At 40.2% G+C, this 20,070-nt stretch overlaps 2 protein-coding genes and 1 pseudogene across 3 annotated transcripts in view; 2 read left to right on the top strand and 1 right to left on the bottom strand.

Annotated features, from left to right (window-relative positions):
* The window catches only part of LOC133452225 (collectin-12-like), a 61,513-nt gene extending 56,858 nt beyond the window's left edge, over window positions 1–4,655 (top strand). The window contains exons 22-23 of the mRNA XM_061731445.1: window positions 264–385; window positions 1,223–4,655. Of these exons, the coding sequence (XP_061587429.1) occupies window positions 264–385; window positions 1,223–1,454 (354 nt within the window). The 3' untranslated portion in view covers window positions 1,455–4,655. The remainder of the gene's footprint in view (window positions 1–263; window positions 386–1,222) is intronic.
* Window positions 4,656–6,463: 1,808 nt separating this feature from the next.
* Window positions 6,464–12,719, top strand: tmem236 (transmembrane protein 236). 2 transcript variants are annotated; one of them, XM_061732565.1, is made up of 4 exons: window positions 6,464–6,786; window positions 7,196–7,268; window positions 9,897–10,014; window positions 11,179–12,719. In XM_061732565.1, exons 1-4 carry the CDS (start codon window positions 6,533–6,535, stop codon window positions 11,820–11,822), a joined length of 1,089 nt encoding a protein of 362 aa, XP_061588549.1. In that variant the 5' UTR covers window positions 6,464–6,532; the 3' UTR covers window positions 11,823–12,719. The 2 variants fall into 2 exon arrangements, with proteins under 2 accessions (XP_061588549.1, XP_061588550.1); XM_061732566.1 differs by having other exon boundaries at window positions 9,897–9,927.
* Window positions 12,720–17,934: 5,215 nt separating this feature from the next.
* LOC133452226 (cilia- and flagella-associated protein 45-like) lies at window positions 17,935–18,731 on the bottom strand (annotated as a pseudogene).
* Window positions 18,732–20,070: the final 1,339 nt, after the last annotated feature.

Here is a 20,070-nt window from a genome sequence, read left to right on the forward strand (position 1 = left end):
TATATAAAAAGTAAATATAAAGTAATAAAGTCTGCCTGCATAACTTGACATAAAATAAATTGTTTTTTGTGCTATGTATGTGACAAATCAGTGTTTTTGTGTGAACTGAAGTTAGAAGATAATAGTTTTTAATGATATGTGGGCATATTGACATTTGACATCAGTATTAGGAAAAAAAAAAAAAAAAAAAAAAGTGAATCCTGGACTTTCTGGAGTAAATCAGAAGACTCAACAGCTCATGAAATCTCTGATTATGACTGCAGGTGTACCCTGGTCCGCCTGCGTCAGGTTCATACGCCATGGGCAGTCCCGGGGTGCAAGGTTATACTGTTCCTATGGAGCAGCTCCCTGCTGGAGCCCCTATTCCTGGTCAGCCAGCTCCCAGGTGAGTTTCACATATCAAATACCAGTTTCTTACGCTTACTGCACTCACACTTGCCAAGTTGTACCGCACTGTGCCCTGCCAGAGCGCCATCAACCCTCCTACTTGATCCCCCCCCCAGTGACCCGTATTTGCATAACTCCACGCTCAATCTTGCTCTCGGCACGACTGCAGATTGTACATACGTCAGCGTGCTGTTATATTTATATATTGTGGCATTTTTGCTAAATCACTGAATCTTAGAGAATCAGCACAATGGAGAAAAAAATATTATTTTAGTACAGCTTTATTGAATGAACATAATGTTATTCATAATAGTTTTGGTGGTCAGATACAGCCTTCTCAGATGTTTGAATTTCTGGATTTACAGTTATTTTTTTTAAATAATTTACATGAGGAACACACTCCTTCACATACATGTTCAGCTGCCCGGTGCCCATTAGCTATTCTTCCCACTGTACCAGCGACCAGGAGCTTGAGCACAGAACAGATCACTCACACCAGCCAAACGAGCCAGACTTTAGCAGTCTCTCTCGCACAGTACGGTACAGATATCCCAGTGTGACCGCATCAACACTTATTATCATACTCAACATTCTCCTTAACTTCGGTTTTTGCTTAACACAGTGCCACTAGTTGGGGTGGGGTGTATGGGGTTGGGGTGTATACAATGAAACGTATTTACACAACAGTGACCTTAGTTTGAGTGAAAGAACACTGTCGCTTTAAGAGACTGATGAAATCACCACTGTCTGAAAAGAGCTTTGTGAATAAAAACTGTGTTTTTGTCGTTTCAACCGGCTATAGTTAAAGATTCTTTTTCCTCCACTTTCTGCGCAGCGACGTCCACATGTACATGGGTCAGCAGCCAGTTTACAGCGCAGCTCCAGGTGGTATGGCCCCGCCAGATGTTCAGTCCTACCCAAACCCAGCCAGCGCCACGGGCCCCGCACCATGCACCAATCTCGCAGGGATGACGCACACGGCAAACTACAGCAACCCCTCCGGCACGAGCATAGCACCTCCCTCAGACCCCCAACATGCTCCCTACTCAGAAAAGGCCTTGTTATAGGGCTCCTCTAACTCACAGTTGTCCTCATGCGTACAGTATTATAGTATACAAACATCCATTAGAACTGATTTACAAAGTTCTTGTAGATTTTTTTTTTTTTTTCTCTCTTCATGGGACACCAGATGGTTGAAGAACACATACAGCATTAGTAGAGCAACACTGGTATTTGCTGCACTTTGCATTTTATTTGATAGATATACACCAATAAAGCCATAACATTAAATCACAGAGAGCAGCCTCCTCCAGCAGAAAGGCAGTGGATCTGCCAAAAACCGATGGGAGGGCTTCAAAGAGCAGGACCCGGAGTCCGAGGTGTTCAGCAGGCCTCCGAACTCCACACATACAAATCTGATGACATCTGTGGGAAGCAAGACGGATCCACAGAGACCCCATCCACAACTAGGGGGTGTCTAGTTCCACGCCTCAAGGGCACCTCAAGCTTTTCCTGCATGTTTTAGATCCTTCCCCGCTTCAACTCCTGGCTCACTTTAGTGGACCACTGAGAGACTTGTTCAGACCTCCATGATCAGCTGATGATGATCCAATCAGGTGTTTGGGCGGGGAAACATCTCAGCATGCAGGACGGCGGCCCTCAAGGACCAGAATTGGACACCCCTTGGCCTAAAGGATCTATTTCCAACGACACCTTTTTAGATTAGTTTTCTTTTTGGTAACACCCTGACAAGTCAGTACTGTTTTGGCCGCAGGAGTCGGACCTACTCAACATTAGCCTGATGGTTCAATGTTATGGCTGATTGGTGCAAATTTGATATATTTAATCTAGAATTACATCTCACTTCAATGTTAGATGTGTTCATGAGCGTATGATTTCAAGACATGACACATGAATCTTAAAATATAAAATAACACATTTGATAATAATGTTGCATTTTCACTCTTCTCATACATTTCTTTATTTGCTCCGATTTTTAAATACAGACTTACTTTTATTTGGACCAATTCAAGTTTTAGTTAACAATCAAGCCTGGCCACTTGCAAACCTAGATCTGCCAACAATATATATCCAATCCGTTTTTGTTGACTAAATCTGACATTTTTTAATTATGTTTTTGTTGTATTGAGAAAAAAACTTGATCTGTTATTTTATTTTATCATTTTTCCAGACATTTTCTTGAAAATCTTAAGGAAAGAGCTCTGTGATTTGGCACCAAATGAAGTTCTCAACATCACTTTTTTCCCGCCGTACAGAAACAACATGTAACCATGTTTCAAACTCTGGAGTTCATTTAACTGCATCTGCAGTCTTTGATTATTCAGATTGGTACCAAATCTCATAGTTCTGACCAGTAACGTCCGTGAAAATGATTTAGAAATGTCGGGTCTGTTTAAAAAAGGCTTTACCAAATGGCTTTGAGTGAACAAGTGTAACTATAGCTACTACATAATGCATATTTAATTAGTATTTGATCAAGTGTGAAATAGACAGAGGCGTTTCTACACATCGCTCCAGAGCTACACAGATAATACACACTACAGGCAAGTGGGCAGCAGCGGACACACACACACGCTGCTAAACTACTTGCTTCACACCTCCTCAGTGGTGCAATTCAATCTACACATTAATTAACCCACTTTGCCTCAACTCTCATCGACTAAAATCAAACGCGTCGCTTTAAGTGGCACACGAAGAAGGTGTTCACTTACAATTGTTCTTTTTTTTATATATATATATATTTAAGTAAAAATGAGGACTTTTAGCTGAGCTGAACATATTGCTACTGCTTCGTTGTTAATTTTTAGATGTACTGAAAACTGCAGCCACTTTGATTTTCTGGAGGGAAAAGAACCAAGACGAACTGAAGCATGCACATCACTCTTGTATATACTGTAAGGAAGTTGGGAGTGAAGCCACATGACGACCTCATGAGGTGGGCTGCACGGGGCTGGGCGTTTCTGTCAGCCTTAAAGCTGAACTCTGCAGTCGCTTCTCCGGTGAATTCAAAAGCGAAGAAACTGAACAGGTTGGGCAAAACGCTCTGTTTCCATCTGAGCTGTCCGTACTGACGTACTCGGACCACCGACTTGGCCACGAAGGGGAAAACTTTCTGAATCCTGGTGTCTTTGAAATATCTCTCTAGTCAGCGTTGAAAAATGAATTCTATATTTTTCTTTTGTTTGTTTTTGGTAGTGCATTATAATTTATATTTTGATTATTGTTATGATGTTTAAAATGGAGAAGCTTTCCAGGATGTATGTATTCAGAGAATAGAGCAGGGTTTGTGATATTCTCCTTAAACTTAGTTGTTAGTATTCAAATCACTCACATGAGAAGGATGACATTTCTCTCCGTGTTTGATACATGCTTATTGTACTGTAACGTGAGAACTGACAGAACCCCTTCACCTCACACATCTTAATCCTGTCCTTTTCCCAGAGCTGTCAACACTAAGACAAGTTATACCTGCAGCAGAACTGAATAATGTTTGGGATGATTGTGGGAAGTTAAAGTCAGGATTTGCAAACAATTCTTAACTCTTAACAACGCTGCCATGCTACACTTTATATGGGGGAGAGTTGCTCTTTTCAAAAACTGACTGCATCACAAGAAGCTGATGAAACGGCTAAATAAGTCAAGTATAATATTGAATGATTCTACATGAAGGATTTTTTTAAAGTTTTAACACTGCTGAAGAATAATTTGCAGGTGGGGGCAAATTTCTGTGGCCATCTGGTAAATCTGTGTCCGTTAAATTTCTCTTCAGATTTCTTGTTTTCAAATGTGCTACTTTCTTGCTGCCTTAAGAAAAATCAAACAACCCCTCAACTTGAGCATGGTACTTGCGAGCCTAAATCCTTCAGAACTTGATTAAAGCAGCAGTGGACTCTTGAGATGACGAATCAAGTTGTTGCTGCCTTGAGTTAAAAGAGAGCAAAATAATCCTAATCGGTTCATTCGGAGAGGTTTAGAAGCGTTAAACTAGCAGCTGTTCTGGGACGGTGGCTCATTATTACACGTGATCCAAACAGAGTGTCATGTTTCACCACCATGTAGGACTGCAGCCCTGTTGTAAATCTTTTCTTTTTGTACAGGATCAAGATGCTGCTGCTTCTTATCAGTTTTTGAACCGATGTTCTTGTAAAGGCTCTGTCTGAACTTGTACCCTGCTGTTTCTATGTGTTATTTTAACCATACTTATTAATTGGTAATCACAATAAAACCAGGCCAAATGTACAGATGAATATGCTTGGCTTCACTCTGCTTCATTGTTCACTTTCATGCTTGGTTAGTCAAATCAGAGAGCAACTGTTGTTAAGTGCAGTATGAAAAAAGAAATATGATAAAGGAGGCCAAACACATCCTGACTTTTTTTTTTTTTTTACACTTATATGCAATCTATATTATTCATGTACCTTTAAAACTGATTATCTAATTTGTTTCTGTTCATGAGAATTCCTAAATTAGCAACATTGACATAATTCAAGTTTCACATTATGCTGGGTTGCTACAAATGAACTCAAACTTCAGATTGGAAGCAGGAACAGTGTTTTATGTATTTGTATATATATATATATATATATATATGTGTGTGTGTGTTCCAAATTTAGCAATAAAATGTGCCAGTTTCCAAGTATTATATATATATATATATATATATATATATATATATATATATATATATATATATATATGTGTGTGTGTGTATATATGTATGTATATATATATATATATATATATGTATGTATATATATATATATATATATATATATATATATATATATATATATAATGTGTGTGTGTGTGTAATCCAAATTTAGCAATAAAATGTGCCAGTTTCCAAGTATTACATGTTATTGTTTTGATATCAGAGAGATTTCAGGAGTTTTAAAGCTCCTCCTATTGTGCAAACATATTCACAATAGGTGGCGTTATAAGAATTTGTCTTATTTTTCTGCAGTTTTAACATTAGCATACATTCATACAAAAGATTTTTATAGTGCTAATGTATATTGTTGCTCATATGTACAACAAACATGCAGTGGTGGACAGTAACGGAGTAAATTTACTTGAGTACTGTACTTAAGTACATATCCAGAGGATTTGTACTTGAGTATTAGATTTCTTTGGTACTTATTACTCTTACTTGAATACATTTCAAAGACAAATATTTTTACTTTTACTCAAGTAAATTTCTAGGAAGGCAGAAAAGTACTCGTTACTTTCAGGTCTGCTTTTTTTTCTTCTTCCCTAAAATCCTATTGGACACAAGCTGTTTTTGTCAAAGGAGGAGACCTATCACAGTGCACACTCTCCACTGGGATGTACGTAAAGCGGAAATACGTCAAGCCTCCTCAGAACGATACCGCCAAAGTAGCCTGCGTTTGTCAAGACAGAGCCGCAACAAGTCAAGACAGAGCCGCAACAATGGCTACGCCTGCGTCAGGAGAAGAAAGACAATCCGCTGAGTCGTCTGAGTCTGATAATGAGCCGGACTCGGAGCAGGGACTTTCACAAAATCCTTGGCCGTATCTTAACTCAATGTTTGAGTTCGACCGAGTAAAAAACGAGGGCACAGACAAACCACAGACAAAATAAATACATTTAATTAAATTAAAATTAAATTAAAATTAAAAAATATAGTCATTTACTGATGTGGAAAATAAGAAATTTACTCTTACTCTTACTTAAAGTAAATTTAAAAGCATTTACTTTTGGATACTTAAGTACCTTTAAAAGCAAGTACTTTTCTACTCTTACTCGAGTAATATTTTGACTGAGCTACTTTTACTTGTAACAGAGTAAATTTTGACCAGTAGTATTTGTACTCTTACTCAAGTACTGGGGTCGAGTACTCTGTCCACCTCTGCAAACATGTTCTGAGCATAAATGGCCATTTTCCACACATGCGCTCCTTCCTTTGTGTTATTTTCTTAAAAATATTGGATGCCATTCCTCTTCTGCCTGTGGCCATAAAAAGCCGAGCATGACCACGTCATTACCTCAGCAATAAAAGAAAACAGCCTCCGGTGCAGAGTAAGCAGTGTCAGTGTGCAGAGTCCAGCGGCCCCACTGCTCCGCAGCTCCGAGCAGCAGCAGCAGCCTCCCGTGTGCAGTGACCATGATCTCAGGGAAGACGGTCAAATTAATCGTGTATGAGGTGCTGCAGTTTGCAGCTCTCATCGTCCCCGTCATTGTCATCATGGAGAGATTTGCCCGCGTCATAAGTCGCGTGAATGGACAGGATGCAACAGCTTACTGGCTGGTGGTGGCCGTCTCCATCGCCTACGTAACCTCTGTGACCCTGCTGGTGTGGGTTCCGCTCAAGGTTGTGATCCTGAAGCAGCGGAGGTTCATCACAGAGATCACACAGTGGTGAGTTCAGTGTCATGTGTCACGCAATGTTACATTCAATATCAGATGGGGCAATCTGTGATCAACTTTATTCCTGCGGAAATCTAAGAATATTACGAAGTCAAGTCATTCAAACGTAGCTAAACATTTGATATTTTCTGAACATTCAGCACATTTTAAGAGTGAACATGTTTGTGCTTTATTTGACAAGACACTTGTATGTATAGATAGGATGATGAATGAGGTGGAGTTCAAAGTGTAATATTTGCCTCTGCAGTACTGTGACATAATTAAGTACTTTAATGATCTCAATTTCTCAAAATTTCTCTTAAAAGCTTGATAATGACCCTATAAAAGCTAAGAAAAGCATCAGTGTTTCTTCCAAAGGAGACTAAATGATGATAAAGAGATGAACGTCTCCATTTTTCAGGAGGCCGACAGCGCTGGCGTATCTCATCCTGTGTACGTTACCGTGTTTTGTCATTATAATGACCAGCTCCAAGGTAAGGCCATCAAGACTGATTGATCCTGTCACCGAGTCGCACCTGTTGACGTTTCGGTTTGTCATGCTCCAGCGGGGTCCTTCGACACGCACAAATTTGTCCGAAAAGCCCATTTGTGGCACAAGTTCTCTTTACAACCCCCTTGTGTGAGAGAAAGAGTTTAAGGTGCCATAATTATTTACTGAGTGACAGTCGACAAGGCACAGCGAACGACAGAGAAAGAAAAACACCGCTGCCAGCTTCCCCAGGTTCACTGAACTCTTAAGTATTCGGACCTTTTACTTTCAAATAAACACTGATACATAAATGACAAGTAAAAGTTTCAAATGTTTCAGCATTTAAAATGACTTAAAATTCCCAAAATTGTAGTTTCAAGGAAATTCTCAGTTACTAAGATGATTAATAGGAAACGTTTAACTAAGCTTGGACGTATCAGTCTGTCTAAGTCCATTTAACCTTAGTGAAATATTGAATAATGTTTTTTCTCTCCGCCTAAGCCAACACCTTCTGGACACCTGACATGGAGCTTGTATTTTGTTACCAGATGTGGTTAACAGATGAAAATATTTGCAGCCACTTATGCGTGTTAAATCTAAAATGATGTGGAAATCAGTAAGTCATTATAGCAATTAGACAAAATGCACAAAGGACATGATATTTGTCTATGGATTGTATAATAACTTGTCACGTGGAAGCCTTTTGAAATTCACACTTACGTGTTGTAAAGTACAAGGACTTCGATACCATCTCAATTAAAAAAAGACGCCAGAAAAAAGGCTGTCACGAGACTCCGCTAGCTGTTCAGGGTATTCAGTAACCGGCGCTAAGCAAAACAGATTGGCCATTAACCCAAGGTTTTTACTCTGTGACGAGCAGGAGCATTAAAAAACAGTGTTTGAGCTCAACGATTTGTGGCAGGAAAAGTGCCAAGAGAAGGCATGTGAACCTGTGGGATAAACTAGTTTTATGTGGTAATTTGCATTAAATTGAGATCTGATCTTTATCAAAGTCTGGTCTTTAGGCTGACAATTATAAATTCTCAAGTGCTAATTAAACATATTAAACATTCACAAGGAAAAGGTGAGTGAACCCTTGTAAAGTAAAGTAGAGTTAAAGATGGCTGGTCAAATCTCCTTTAGAACAGGGACTTCTGTAAGGAGCTCTGGATCAGACCTGCATGATATTCCGGAGGAATTTCTGGTCGATCCTCTCTACAGAACTACCTCAGCTCAATCATTTGCAGGATTTCTTGTGTGCATGGCCATCTTGAGGTCAGACTGGGACACTCTTAAAGGCACAGGTTCAGGTTCATGTTCTGAGGACATTCTGACATCATGCTGGAGGCATCAACCTGCCTCTGACGTCATCCTGTGGAGCATTCAACCCAAACTCTCTTCATTGCGTATTCCTCTTATAAATCTAGCTCTAAACCACACCCCCAAACTCTTTTCATTATTCGGTCAAAAGATATGCAGGCTACTACTTCTGATTAGATGTCATTGAAGTAACTGGTCTATGGATTGACTTACTTTTGTGAATGTTTAATGGATGTGTTCAACAAAAATTCAGTTCAGTTTTATTTATATAGCGTCTAATACAACACAAGCTGTCTCTAGGTGCCTTCCAGAGACCCAGAACATGATTCCAAGAGGCTCACATACTTTTTCCTACCACAGTTTATAACCGTGTATACATTTTATTTCAGTCAGAAGCCTCTCAGGGTTGTAAAATCATATTTCTAAAACCTGGAACGCAGGACCCCCTCCTTCTCAGTCCAGCTGAAAGTCACAGTTCAGAGTTTCAGTTTAGTTTTTCTCCTGCTTCATCCTTTTTTTTTTTTTTTTTTTTCCCCCAAGTCATTTTGTTCTGTTTGTTCTGAATTAAACAGAACGACCTTGGGCTCCTCCAATAAGAGGATTTTGGGCGTATCTGGTAGAGTTGGTTGCCCTCCATCTGGAAGGTCACCACACAGATTTCCAGTACGGTCGCATGCTGAAGTGTCCTTGGGTAGGACGCTGCCTGCGTTTCTCCAACAACCAAGGCGCCACAAGCCCCCTAACCTCTACAAAATCAATATGCAGAACGTGATGATTACCATGGTGACCCCTAAAAGAGAAAAGCTGAAGTAGCTTTCAACTTCTTTCCAGTCCAGGGGTCTGATCATAAACAAAAGAAATCCACCAAAACCAAACTGTAATTTATAGCCTAAATTACTCGTAGCAAAATGTTGTTGGTTCACCGATGTGAATAAAACTGATCTAAAACTTTCATGAGTAGGTTTGTCAGTTTCCTGCAGCAGGGCCACTTGGTGGCGCAGTGGGTTAAGCAGCAGGCCATATACTGAGGCTACAGTCCTCCTCCTGCAGCGGTCGCGGGTTCGAATCCAGCCCGCGCACCTTTGCTGCGCGTCTTCCCCGTTCTCTCTCTACCCCTTTCCAGTCTGCATCTCAATAAAGGGCCACTAGAGCCCAAAAAAACCTTTTAAAAATAAAAATTTCCTGCAGCATGCAGAAATGATAACGGAGGCATCTCTGCATTATCGTTGCATCTTCAGTGAATGTGCAATTCTTGGAGACAATCGTGACATTAACATCTCGTCCTTGTATTGCTGCCGTTCTGTAATTCCAGGTGGACTTCGAACCAACATACGACCATTTCGGTGAGTTGCCTGTTTCCTTGGTGCTTTTCTCCCTCATCTGTGTGGACATCATAGAGAGGATACGACCCAGCAAGCTCAAAGGAAAATGTAAGGCTTGAACTTTCCCAGACTATTGATTATTTAATAAATACATGCACTGTGGGAGTAATTAAAACAAATTCCCACATTGAACTTACTGTCAACCCCATAATCCTATTATTGATACTTTATATTACATGTCAGGGACTTTTTAAGCATTTTTTTTACAATAGCATAAAAGGTTCCTATGAAGAAATAAACAAAAAACACAGACACACTGCTAGACAGGAATAGACTTTTCCAGTTGTGATTTTTTATCTTTATTTAAAAAAAAAAAAACAGATTTTAGGATTTTCTTTAAATCAGTGTTTCATTTATTATTGGAAACTCAGTTTATGTCCATTAATATCATCACCTGCAGACAAATTCATATAACTGACCTTAGTTTGAGTAACTTGACTACTGTGTACACTTATTTTAAACCTCACGCCAGCAACACACTCAGAAAAATATCGACCAGCGTGGAAACAAAAGGATAGTTGAACAGCATTTTTGTATCTATAGATGCGTCCTGAAACATCTATAGATGGGGTTTTCTGTTTAAGACCTCGAATTTTGATAGTGAATCCAGAAAAAGGAAAGACAAAGGAAAAAAAAAAGAAATTTCTACAGGACTGTCTCAGAAAATTAGAATATTGTGATAAAGTTCTTTATTTTCTCTAATGCAATTAAAAAAAACAAAAATGTCATACATTCTGGATTCATTACAAATCAACTGAAATATTGCGAGCCTTTTATTATTTTAATATTGCTGATTATGGTTTACAGTTTAAGATTAAGATTCCCAGAATATTCTAATTTTTTGAGATAGGATATTTGAGTTTTCTTTAGCTGTAAGCCATGATCAGCAATATTAAAATAATAAAAGGCTTGCAATATTTCAATTGATTTGTAATGAATCCAGAATGTATGACATTTTTGCATTACAGAAAATAAAGGACTTTATCACAATATGCTAATTTTCTGAGACAGTCCTGTATATGGGAGGAAAATGGCATTTGCTTTTCTTGTGAAAACTTAGAGAAACACAAACAAGTCTGTGCAGAATTTGTTGTCTTACCTGTTCCTCTATTTAATTTCTTTTTCGTTATAGCGGAAAAAGACCTCATTTTTATTCATTAGCATCGCAGTATTGCATACAGTTTTCCTAACATCTGGTCCCATCATTCACAGTCACCAACCGGGACTATGACTTGGACATGTCAGGCCCCGTCCTCACCAACCTGGAACAGGTGACCACGGTATCAGCCCAGCTGCACACTTCATCCCACGAAGGCCTGAACGGTTCAACCCAAGACCAGCCAGAGGCCAGAAACGGCAGCGTGTACAACGCACGGCAGGACCTTGCTGACTCACCCAGGCTTCCACCTCCGAGCCCCCGAACTCCCAACACTGCCTACCTGTACTATAACTCCCGTCCCCTGACCTACTCAGGGCCCCTGCACATCCTTTGGAAGAAAGATGGAAGGTCAGAAGTGTTTGTGGAGAGTTTTCTGTTCTGGTTAGACACTGTGGAGATGCTGAGAGTGGCAGGAGACCCAGAAGTCTTCAGCTCCCCCTGGATGCTCCCCGTCTACATCTTCACCTTCCTCTCCACCTTCCGTTTCATCATAACTCCTCACAGTTCTCTGTTGTCTTTTGCTGGAGTTGCTCTGCAGGATTTTCCTTTCTGTGTCATCCGGATTGGTCTGATTGCCAAGTTTGGCTTTGTGACACCTTTGTTGTATCCACTGAAAAATCTTCTGGTGAGCCTGACTTTTATCTACTTCACATTTCTCACAAAGCTGAAGATTTTCAGCAGCCAGAGCATGTTTTGAGGAGGAGTGGTGCCGCCTGTCGTTGATGAAGGAGCCGCTTGCTTTGTGGATGTGAGAACAGTTGGTATCAGGACCAAAGAAACTCTTACAGCGTGTTTTTGAATTCTGCTGGCTTGTAATATAATGAACATCAAGAGTATTCAGTTTTAAAAAACATAGTTGCTGGACTTTTCATTTCATTTTTCTGACTTATCTGAATCCAGATGTATTTATTGATACTGAAGTTGCTGTTTATTTGCCACATTTTATTTTTCTTTAATAAATCTTTATTACCACAGTGCAAAAAAAGAAAAATGATCTATCTTGAATAAAAGCACTTTATTTCAACACTTGTTTAAATATTTTGATGCTGTTTGTATTTTCACTATTTTGCAAAATGGCCAATTTGAAGGCAGCTACCATGCGGCTGATCGCTCAACTGTGCAATCAATCTCAGTTGAGTCAACCAGAACTTTCCTATTTTTATTGAATCTGTCCATGTTTATGTCTGGAGAGACGAGGATAGACAGACTGCAGGTTACCTCCTACCGAAGGGCCTGCGGTCTGAAGGTTTTCTCTTCAATATCAAACAAAGCGGACAAAGTGGTATTACAGTCGTGCCAGCCCATCACCGCTCAGGACAGTTTTGTCAGTGGCTCTTTTGTCAGCACAGCAGACCTGTGGTCAGAAGTGATGGTTGTACATAGAGTACCTTTGACAGTAGGATTTTTTCATTTGTATATATATCATCATCAACAACCATTTTGGTTTTATCCCTCTGAGCAGAGGCATAGCCACAGAGGATCACAGTCTGCACATCAATTTGGTCCAATTTGTATACCAGATGCCCTTCCTGACGCAACCCCGCGTACACAGGCAGAGACAAGAAACCATTCATGCTCACACATACAGTACACCTGCGGGCCTGCGGGACAATGCTCTTACTTGCCACAGGAAACCCACTATCTCCCAAAAGAAAGAAACCTGGTGGTGGGTAAAAGGCTTGCTTAAAAATTGGGGCATGGGAAAGGACAAGTGCATCATGCCAATTAATCGTGCATCATGCTGGCATTGCCAATTAAAACATCCCAAATAATCCCCTTTGCATCACTAATACCCTGCGATAAAATTGAGGAGAAAGGTTTTCTGTTTAAATAGGATTTCCTCTTTGGTTCTGCAGGAGGAAGAATCCTGATGCAGAAAGCTTTATGGCCGGCATGCAAAGCCAGCCCCCATGTTCTCCAGTTCTTCAGCCTTGGGAAAGTGGATGACTCAATGAAGGATGGTCATTATCTCCTTAACAACCATATCTGCAGTTGCCCTGCAGGCCAGCCAGTAGATGGTCACCAACACCTCGACCTCATGGCTCCATCCATGGCACTTTTTGTGGGGCAGCATTTGTATCTGCATGTTTATGCTTGGCTTTGAAAGATGAAATGCTGGTTTCGTGTCAGCATCGCTAAAAAATATGGCCAGGATGGGCACCTTATAATTCACATACACGTGAAATTCTGTCTTTTTTAAGAGATTAAATATTTCCCTAGTCATGCCTGTCATTTTAATCAAAAGTATTTATTATATTACCACACAATATTCTATAGTATTTGTGGCGTACTGTAGTTGTGGTAATGTTTGAGTTCAATGTGGATTCATCTTCATTTCAGACAATTGAGAAAATAAAAGTTGTTGCCTGGATTCATTTAAACATTTTGTAGTTTATTGTTCCTGAAGAAATTACCTTTTCCAATAGCATAGTGTCAAGTGTCAAGCACGTTCTTGTGTGCTTTGAAATCCATTCTTGGCAAGAAGCTACGCATTGGAAGAACACAAGTCTTCTGTTCTTGGGAATTGAGAAATGGCTTGGGTATAGCAGTGAGGTAGTGCACTTCTGCTAAAATGTCCCAACCCATAACCCTAACACAAATCCTAATCTCAACCTTAACTTTTTTCCTATTTCTAATCTTGAATATAACACTACTTATTGGGCATTAATAATGACGTGAGGTTAAAAATTTAATATGATAAAAATGTATAGATACTGAGGTGACATAAATTTCATAAACCATTACACCATTACTACCATTAAAATAAATTGGGCGAATTAAAAGATGATTGGAAATAGAATGTTATTATAAATAGCACATTTAGGTATTTTAAAAAGCAAAATTAAAATGTCCATATTTTTTTAAAAGTTAAAATCTGGAGGTATAAGTTGACTTTTGTTAAAAATTAATAGGCGATTGCCATTGTATACGGAATTCCGGTTGGAAAAGACAGAAAGAAAGGGCCAATCCCAATGTTCACCCTACTCACTACCACTAGCCCTCACCCACTACCACTTCACCCTCAAAATGAAGCCACAAGGGGTAGAGCCTTGTCATCTTCCCTAGGGATTGGGACACCACTTGCTACGTCACTGCGTGGTTTACGTTCGGGTACGTAAGCGACTGCGTAGTTACGTTTGCACATACGTCACACCATATCAGGAAGCCGAGAACTAAAAACTGTTTTAATTTCCGCTGTAGCTTTTTTAATATGCCACTTTATCAAGTTTTAATATTTTTTCAGGCGTAAAAGTAACCGTTAAGATCCCCAACCTGGGCTCAGTTTAGCCAAATAACGGCTGTTAAGAAATTTGCTCCGATGTTTTCGGGGATGAGAAGAGCCGCCGGCTCGGGAGCAGATCGACGCAGAGCCTACAGCGTAGGTTACGGCGTAGGTTACGGCGTAGGTTACGGCGTAGGTTACGGCGTAGGTTACGGCGTAGGTTACGGCGTAGGTTACGGCGTAGGTTACGCCGCAACGCGCACCGTACGGCGCGCGTCGCCGCGTAACCTACGCCATAGGCTCTGCGTTGGTATAACGCTGAACCATAAATCAGCTTTTATTCTGGCGAGATCTGAAAAAACAACACAACAACGAGGAAGCGAGTGATTATGTACATTCACTGAGTGAATATTATGAAAGTAAAATATATATTTCTTGCTAGAAATGTAATCAAAACGCATTTTTATGCAGAAACTAACTCAAAATATTGATTTTATTCACTAAAAATGAGAAATGTCCGCCATGTTTTTTTGTTTGATTCAGTCTGCAAATGATGACGTAAAGCATTCTGGGAAATTTTCTCTAGCCCTCCGTCGCGAAGTCAGCATCTGACCTTGCTCTGAAGGGCTAGATTCATACCCCCTACCCCTCGTTATGCACACTACCCCTACATGCAAAGAGGAATTGGGACACCACTACACTCACAGGAACGCGCAAAATTTAGGGGTAGGGCTGAAAAGTAGGGCTAGGGGGTGTATTGGGACTGGCCCAAAGTAGTTGCGCAAGGGCAGGGCATAAATAGAGCAAGAGCAGGAGCTCTCTCTTTCTGCCCTTGTTCCTCGGAGGGTGCAGATTTGTGGGCAGTGTTGCCAGTTTACCGACTTTGTACCTATATTTACTTATTATACTTTTCATACCTTTCAGTTTTATTTCCAAAAAAGCAACTAGTGACTTTTTCAGGTCTTATTTGAAATGTTTGGTGACTAGTGTAAAGACATTATCATTTTTACTTGTTCCTTAGCTAAACAAGCTGGTCTGTCCGTGGGCCCCTCTCCTGTACCAAAGCACTATCAAAGCAGCCCAGCGCTCGCACAGCAACCCATCCCTGCTCCAGGCAGAGCTGGAGACATTCAGCCCACCGTAGAGCCGCCAGATGCTCATCCAGTTTAAGATTAAGATTCCCAGAATATTCAAATTTTTTGAGATAGGATATTTGAGTTTTCTTAAGGTGTAAGCCATGATCAGCAATATTAAAATAATAAAAGGCTTGCATTTCAGTTGATTTGTAATGAATCCAGAATGTATGCCATTTTTGCATTACAGAAAATAAAGGACTTTATCCCAATATTCTAATTTTCTGAGACAGTCCTGTATACAAACAACCAGACACACTCACACTCACACCTACTACGGGTAAGAATCATCAATTAACCTAGTATGCATGTTGTTGGACTGTGGGAGGAAGCCGGAGTAACCGGAGGGAACCCACACAAGCACGGGGAGAACATGCAAACTCCACACAGAAAGACCCCTGCCGGGCCAGGGAGTCAAACCAGGAATCTTCTTGCTGTGAGGCAACAGTGCTGCCGCCAGATTGTACAGAGAGCCCGAGACTATCGTATTTCCGCTAAAGTTATTACATACGCTACAACAATGGCAGATGAGAAACAAGTTTACTTTGCTGATGGCGAGGGGCTAAGGAGTGTCTGTGTGAGGGGTGTATATATGTATATGTATATACATGTACTGAAATATACAACGCACACACAGATTTGATGAGATATAACTATATTTATATTACCGGTATATATTTATAATTATGCTTTTTATAATGTTTGTATAATATGTGACATGTTTTTTTTTTATTGATACCGTTTATTTAGAAACATAAGCAATGATTAAAACAGAACAATAAATCAATAAAATAAAAAAGAACAATAATAATAGCTAAATAATAAATGTACCATTGTAAACAAAGTAGATATAAATATATTAGCAAATGTGTCATGCTCAAAAAAGGAGTAGGAAGAAGTAAAAAAGACTTATGAACTCCTACTATACCCCTTGAACTCAATACTATTTTTTTCAGTTGGACTCATTATTAAATATATTTATACAACCTATCATTATATCCCATTGGAAAGCCTGTTTATTTCTCTAAATGGTAACACGTTTGTAAGGAACTTGTAATTGTGGGATGAGTAGCAGAGCTGACTATGTGGGTTGTGCCCATGAAAGATTTAATGCCAATGCCCAACGGCTTACTTTGCTGTTGCTATTGATTTGTGTCTTAAGCTTCTGGTACCTCCAATTGCTGCCAGTCAGGTGTCAATCAAGCACACCTGATTTTTGAATTATTGGTATCTTACCAAACTATTATGGTTTGGGGTTTCTGTAGGGTTTTGAATTTAATTTGTGGAGTTTTACTTGGTTGTTTAGTTTTGATCTTCTGTTTGACTTATTTCCTGTTTTATTCTGATAGTATGTGTCCTGGTGTTTAGCTTAGTTTGACTTCCCTTGTGCCCATCTGCTCTGAGTGTTTGCACCTGTGTCTTGTCATCCCCCGTCTATATATTGTCTTGTCCTTCCAGTCTTCCCTGCTGGGTACTACCGTATACCTGTGGTTTTTTTTTTTTATATATGTCTGTGGTTTCTTCCTGTCCATGTGGTTCCTTGCCTGATTGGTGTTTGAGGTTTTCTTTGTTGTTAAAGTCAAGGATATTTTTGTTTGTTTTGCGTTCATGCAGGGCCTTTTGTTTAATTAACCACTTTTGTTTGGAACTCCTGCATCTTTCAACTCACAAAACTAACGCACACTCAAAATTAGACCTGCATTATGATGGGTAGATGAGGCCTTGTGAAGCGTTGCGGCACATTACCCAAACGGTATTTATACCCTGTCGGTACTGTGTCACTCAATATGGACACCTGCTTGAGCGAAAACATTATTGCAGACAACCCAGTTAAGAGACTCCGCTGACATACTGATGAAATTAACTAGTGTATGCACAATAATTGTCATTGTATATGTTATGCCATACAGTATCTTAATCTAAGTGAAAACTCTCTGTGATATCGGGGATATCATATAAAATGTACAGTGAATAAATAACGTGTGTTATAATGTGACAATCCAATGAAACTATTTCTGATACCAATTTTATGAAATTAATTGAAATTTATTAAATTAATTAATTAATGTAAAAAAAAAATTCACATTACCATACTAGGCTACTAATGTTGACTTTTTTTCTTTTTTTTCCAGCTTTGGTAATTTAACTTGTAAGAAGTTTCAAACAAATAAATAATTTTAGTGCAAACAAACAGTTGCAAACGGTATCAAAAAAATATTTTTTTGTGAAAAAGAACTTTATCAAACAAGTAACAGCAGTATTGCCCAATAGTTGACCACAATTTAACAAACATCTGTTTGTCATTAAGTAATCAGCTTTTGATTTAGCAAGACAGCAATACAATGATTTTACGCAACGATATAATCTTCAGTTAATGTTACATTGTTTACATCTCAAGTCACCATGGTGTTTTTTTTTTTTTTTTCAATTCTTTTTCTTAAACTTTATTCTTTTCACAGTTGGCAGCTATATTGGAGGAACCAGACCTGATACGTTCTCAGTGTTTGAGTACATCTGGGTCCCAGCAATGTCCGAGCCGTTCTCTCCACTTCGCCACGGTATTTTTCAGCGAGCCCTGTAGCCCTGAGCTCTTTGAGCTTCTTATCTGATTTCACCATACATCTCTGGTGGGGCTCTTCAATCAGCTGATATGCCTCCTTGAATGTTTCTCCATGTTTAGCGATAGCTGAGTTCTCACGTTTCTTCATCTGCTGGCAGATGGCCTGTGTGTGATGCTGCATTTTCTGATGCTGTCACTCTTCTTCCTTCTGCTTGGCAATTCTTCCTGTTGTACCTTCAGCACCCTCTCATCTTCAGCGTTGTTCTGGCCGGCTGCCATGAAGAGATGACTCTTTTTTTGTTGAACCTGCTCCAAGTGAGCTGCCCTCAGCATTGCATCATGTCCCCTTTTTGCTGCCAGCTCTCTTTTCTTCATCTTCCATTCTTTCTCTATCATTTCTTGGTTCCTCTGAGCACAGAGCTCATCCTGCTCTGTCTTCAAGTGTTGTGCTTTGTCATCTTGGGCCCTCAGCCTCGCAATCTCAAGCTCCTTCTCCTGGACTCATCTCAGCTCCTTCGTAGTCTGTCACTGCTTCCTTCTCTGCAATTCCATCACTCTGATGATAATCCATGATGTCGGCCAGCTTGTCCTCTTCCATCTGCTGCAGCATTGATGCACATGATTTCTTCCTGCACAATTTTTTTGCTCCAACCTTGTCCTCTCCAGGGCCTGGAGATCTCCCGGAATCATTCTCTCCTAGGTCCAACCTGTCAAACACCATTCTGAGTATGTGGATGTGTTCTGGGAACGTGACTGTAAAAATGACCAAGTCATCTAAATACGCATTACAGTTAGGAACACCAGACAACACTGTGTTAACTAACCTCTGAAAGGTAGCTGGAGCATTTCGCATCCCAAAAGCTAACACATTATATTGAAGAAAATCATCAGGAGTGGCGAACGCAGAGATCTCAGAAGCACGGGATGTTAGGGGGACCTGCCAATAACCTTTTAGTAGATCAAGTTTTCTCACAAACTGAGCTGAGCCAACATTATCAATACAATCTTCCATCCGTGGAAGTGGAAAGGAGTCAGGTACTGTAACTGCATTGACCTTTCGAAAGTCAGTACAAAACCTTGGACTACCATCCGACTTCGGCACCAATAAGCAGGGTGAACAACAAGGGCTGGAGCTTGGTCTAGCCAAGTTATTATCCAACAGATACTATACTTCCTTTTTCATCGTTGCCCGCTTAGCCGCGTTGGCACGATATGGATGCTGCCGGATGGGTGTAGGATTACTCACAACTACTGTATATCATGCTCAATCACTGAAGTACAGGTGGGAGTGTCATTGAAGAGCATTGGATACTCTGAAATCAACTGGCTAATATCAGCACACTGTTCTACAGACAAGTGGGCCAGGTGAGAAGACACAATTTGCTCTTTCAGGACCCGGAGTGGTCCTTTCACCGTGTGACCGAAAATCAGCTCAGAGGGACTGAATCCCAGTGACTCCTGAACAGCTTCTCTCAGTGCAAACAAGAGAAAAGGCAGTCCCTCATTCAAGCTATTTTTCCTATACCAAACAATATTTTCTCAGTACTGACTTGAGTGTCCGATGCCAACGTTCAAGGGCTCCTTATGACTCAGGGTGATAGGCCGAAGATACTCTATGGAGGACCTGTTCGAACACACGAGACAGGAAGTTAGTACCCTGGTCCTATTGAACCACCTTGGCAAATCCAAAAGTAGAGAAAAACGTTGTCATGGCTTTCACCACTGCCTTTGCAGTAATAACCTTATTAATAACCTCCGGAGGCCGAGTGGCAGCACACGTTAGAGTAAGAAGATACTGGTTACCATTTCGGGTCTTGGGCAGTGGTCCAACACAATCAACGATGACATGACTGAACGGTTCACCCATCACCGGGATAGGATGGAGAGGAGCTGCAGGATTGGCCTGGTTAGGTTTTCCTGTGATCTGACAGTGATGACAGGTTTTGCAAAACTGGGCAACAGAAGATCGTGACTTAGGCCAAAAGAAATGCTGCAGTACCCTGTTGTAAGTGACCAGACCAAGGGGTCT

The sequence above is a fragment of the Cololabis saira genome, chromosome 10, assembly GCF_033807715.1.
Source record: "Cololabis saira isolate AMF1-May2022 chromosome 10, fColSai1.1, whole genome shotgun sequence".
NCBI classification, from domain to species: Eukaryota; Metazoa; Chordata; class Actinopteri; order Beloniformes; family Belonidae; genus Cololabis; species Cololabis saira.

Bases quoted from the DNA above. Each gene is read 5' to 3' on its own strand.
- tmem236 (XM_061732565.1), top strand. From the start codon at position 6,533: ATGATCTCAGGGAAGACGGTCAAATTAATCGTGTATGAGGTGCTGCAG. The intron at 6,787-7,195 runs GTGAGTTCAGTG...TCCATTTTTCAG, and splicing joins ATCACAGAGATCACACAGTG to GAGGCCGACAGCGCTGGCGT. The intron at 7,269-9,896 runs GTAAGGCCATCA...CTGTAATTCCAG, and splicing joins TTATAATGACCAGCTCCAAG to GTGGACTTCGAACCAACATA.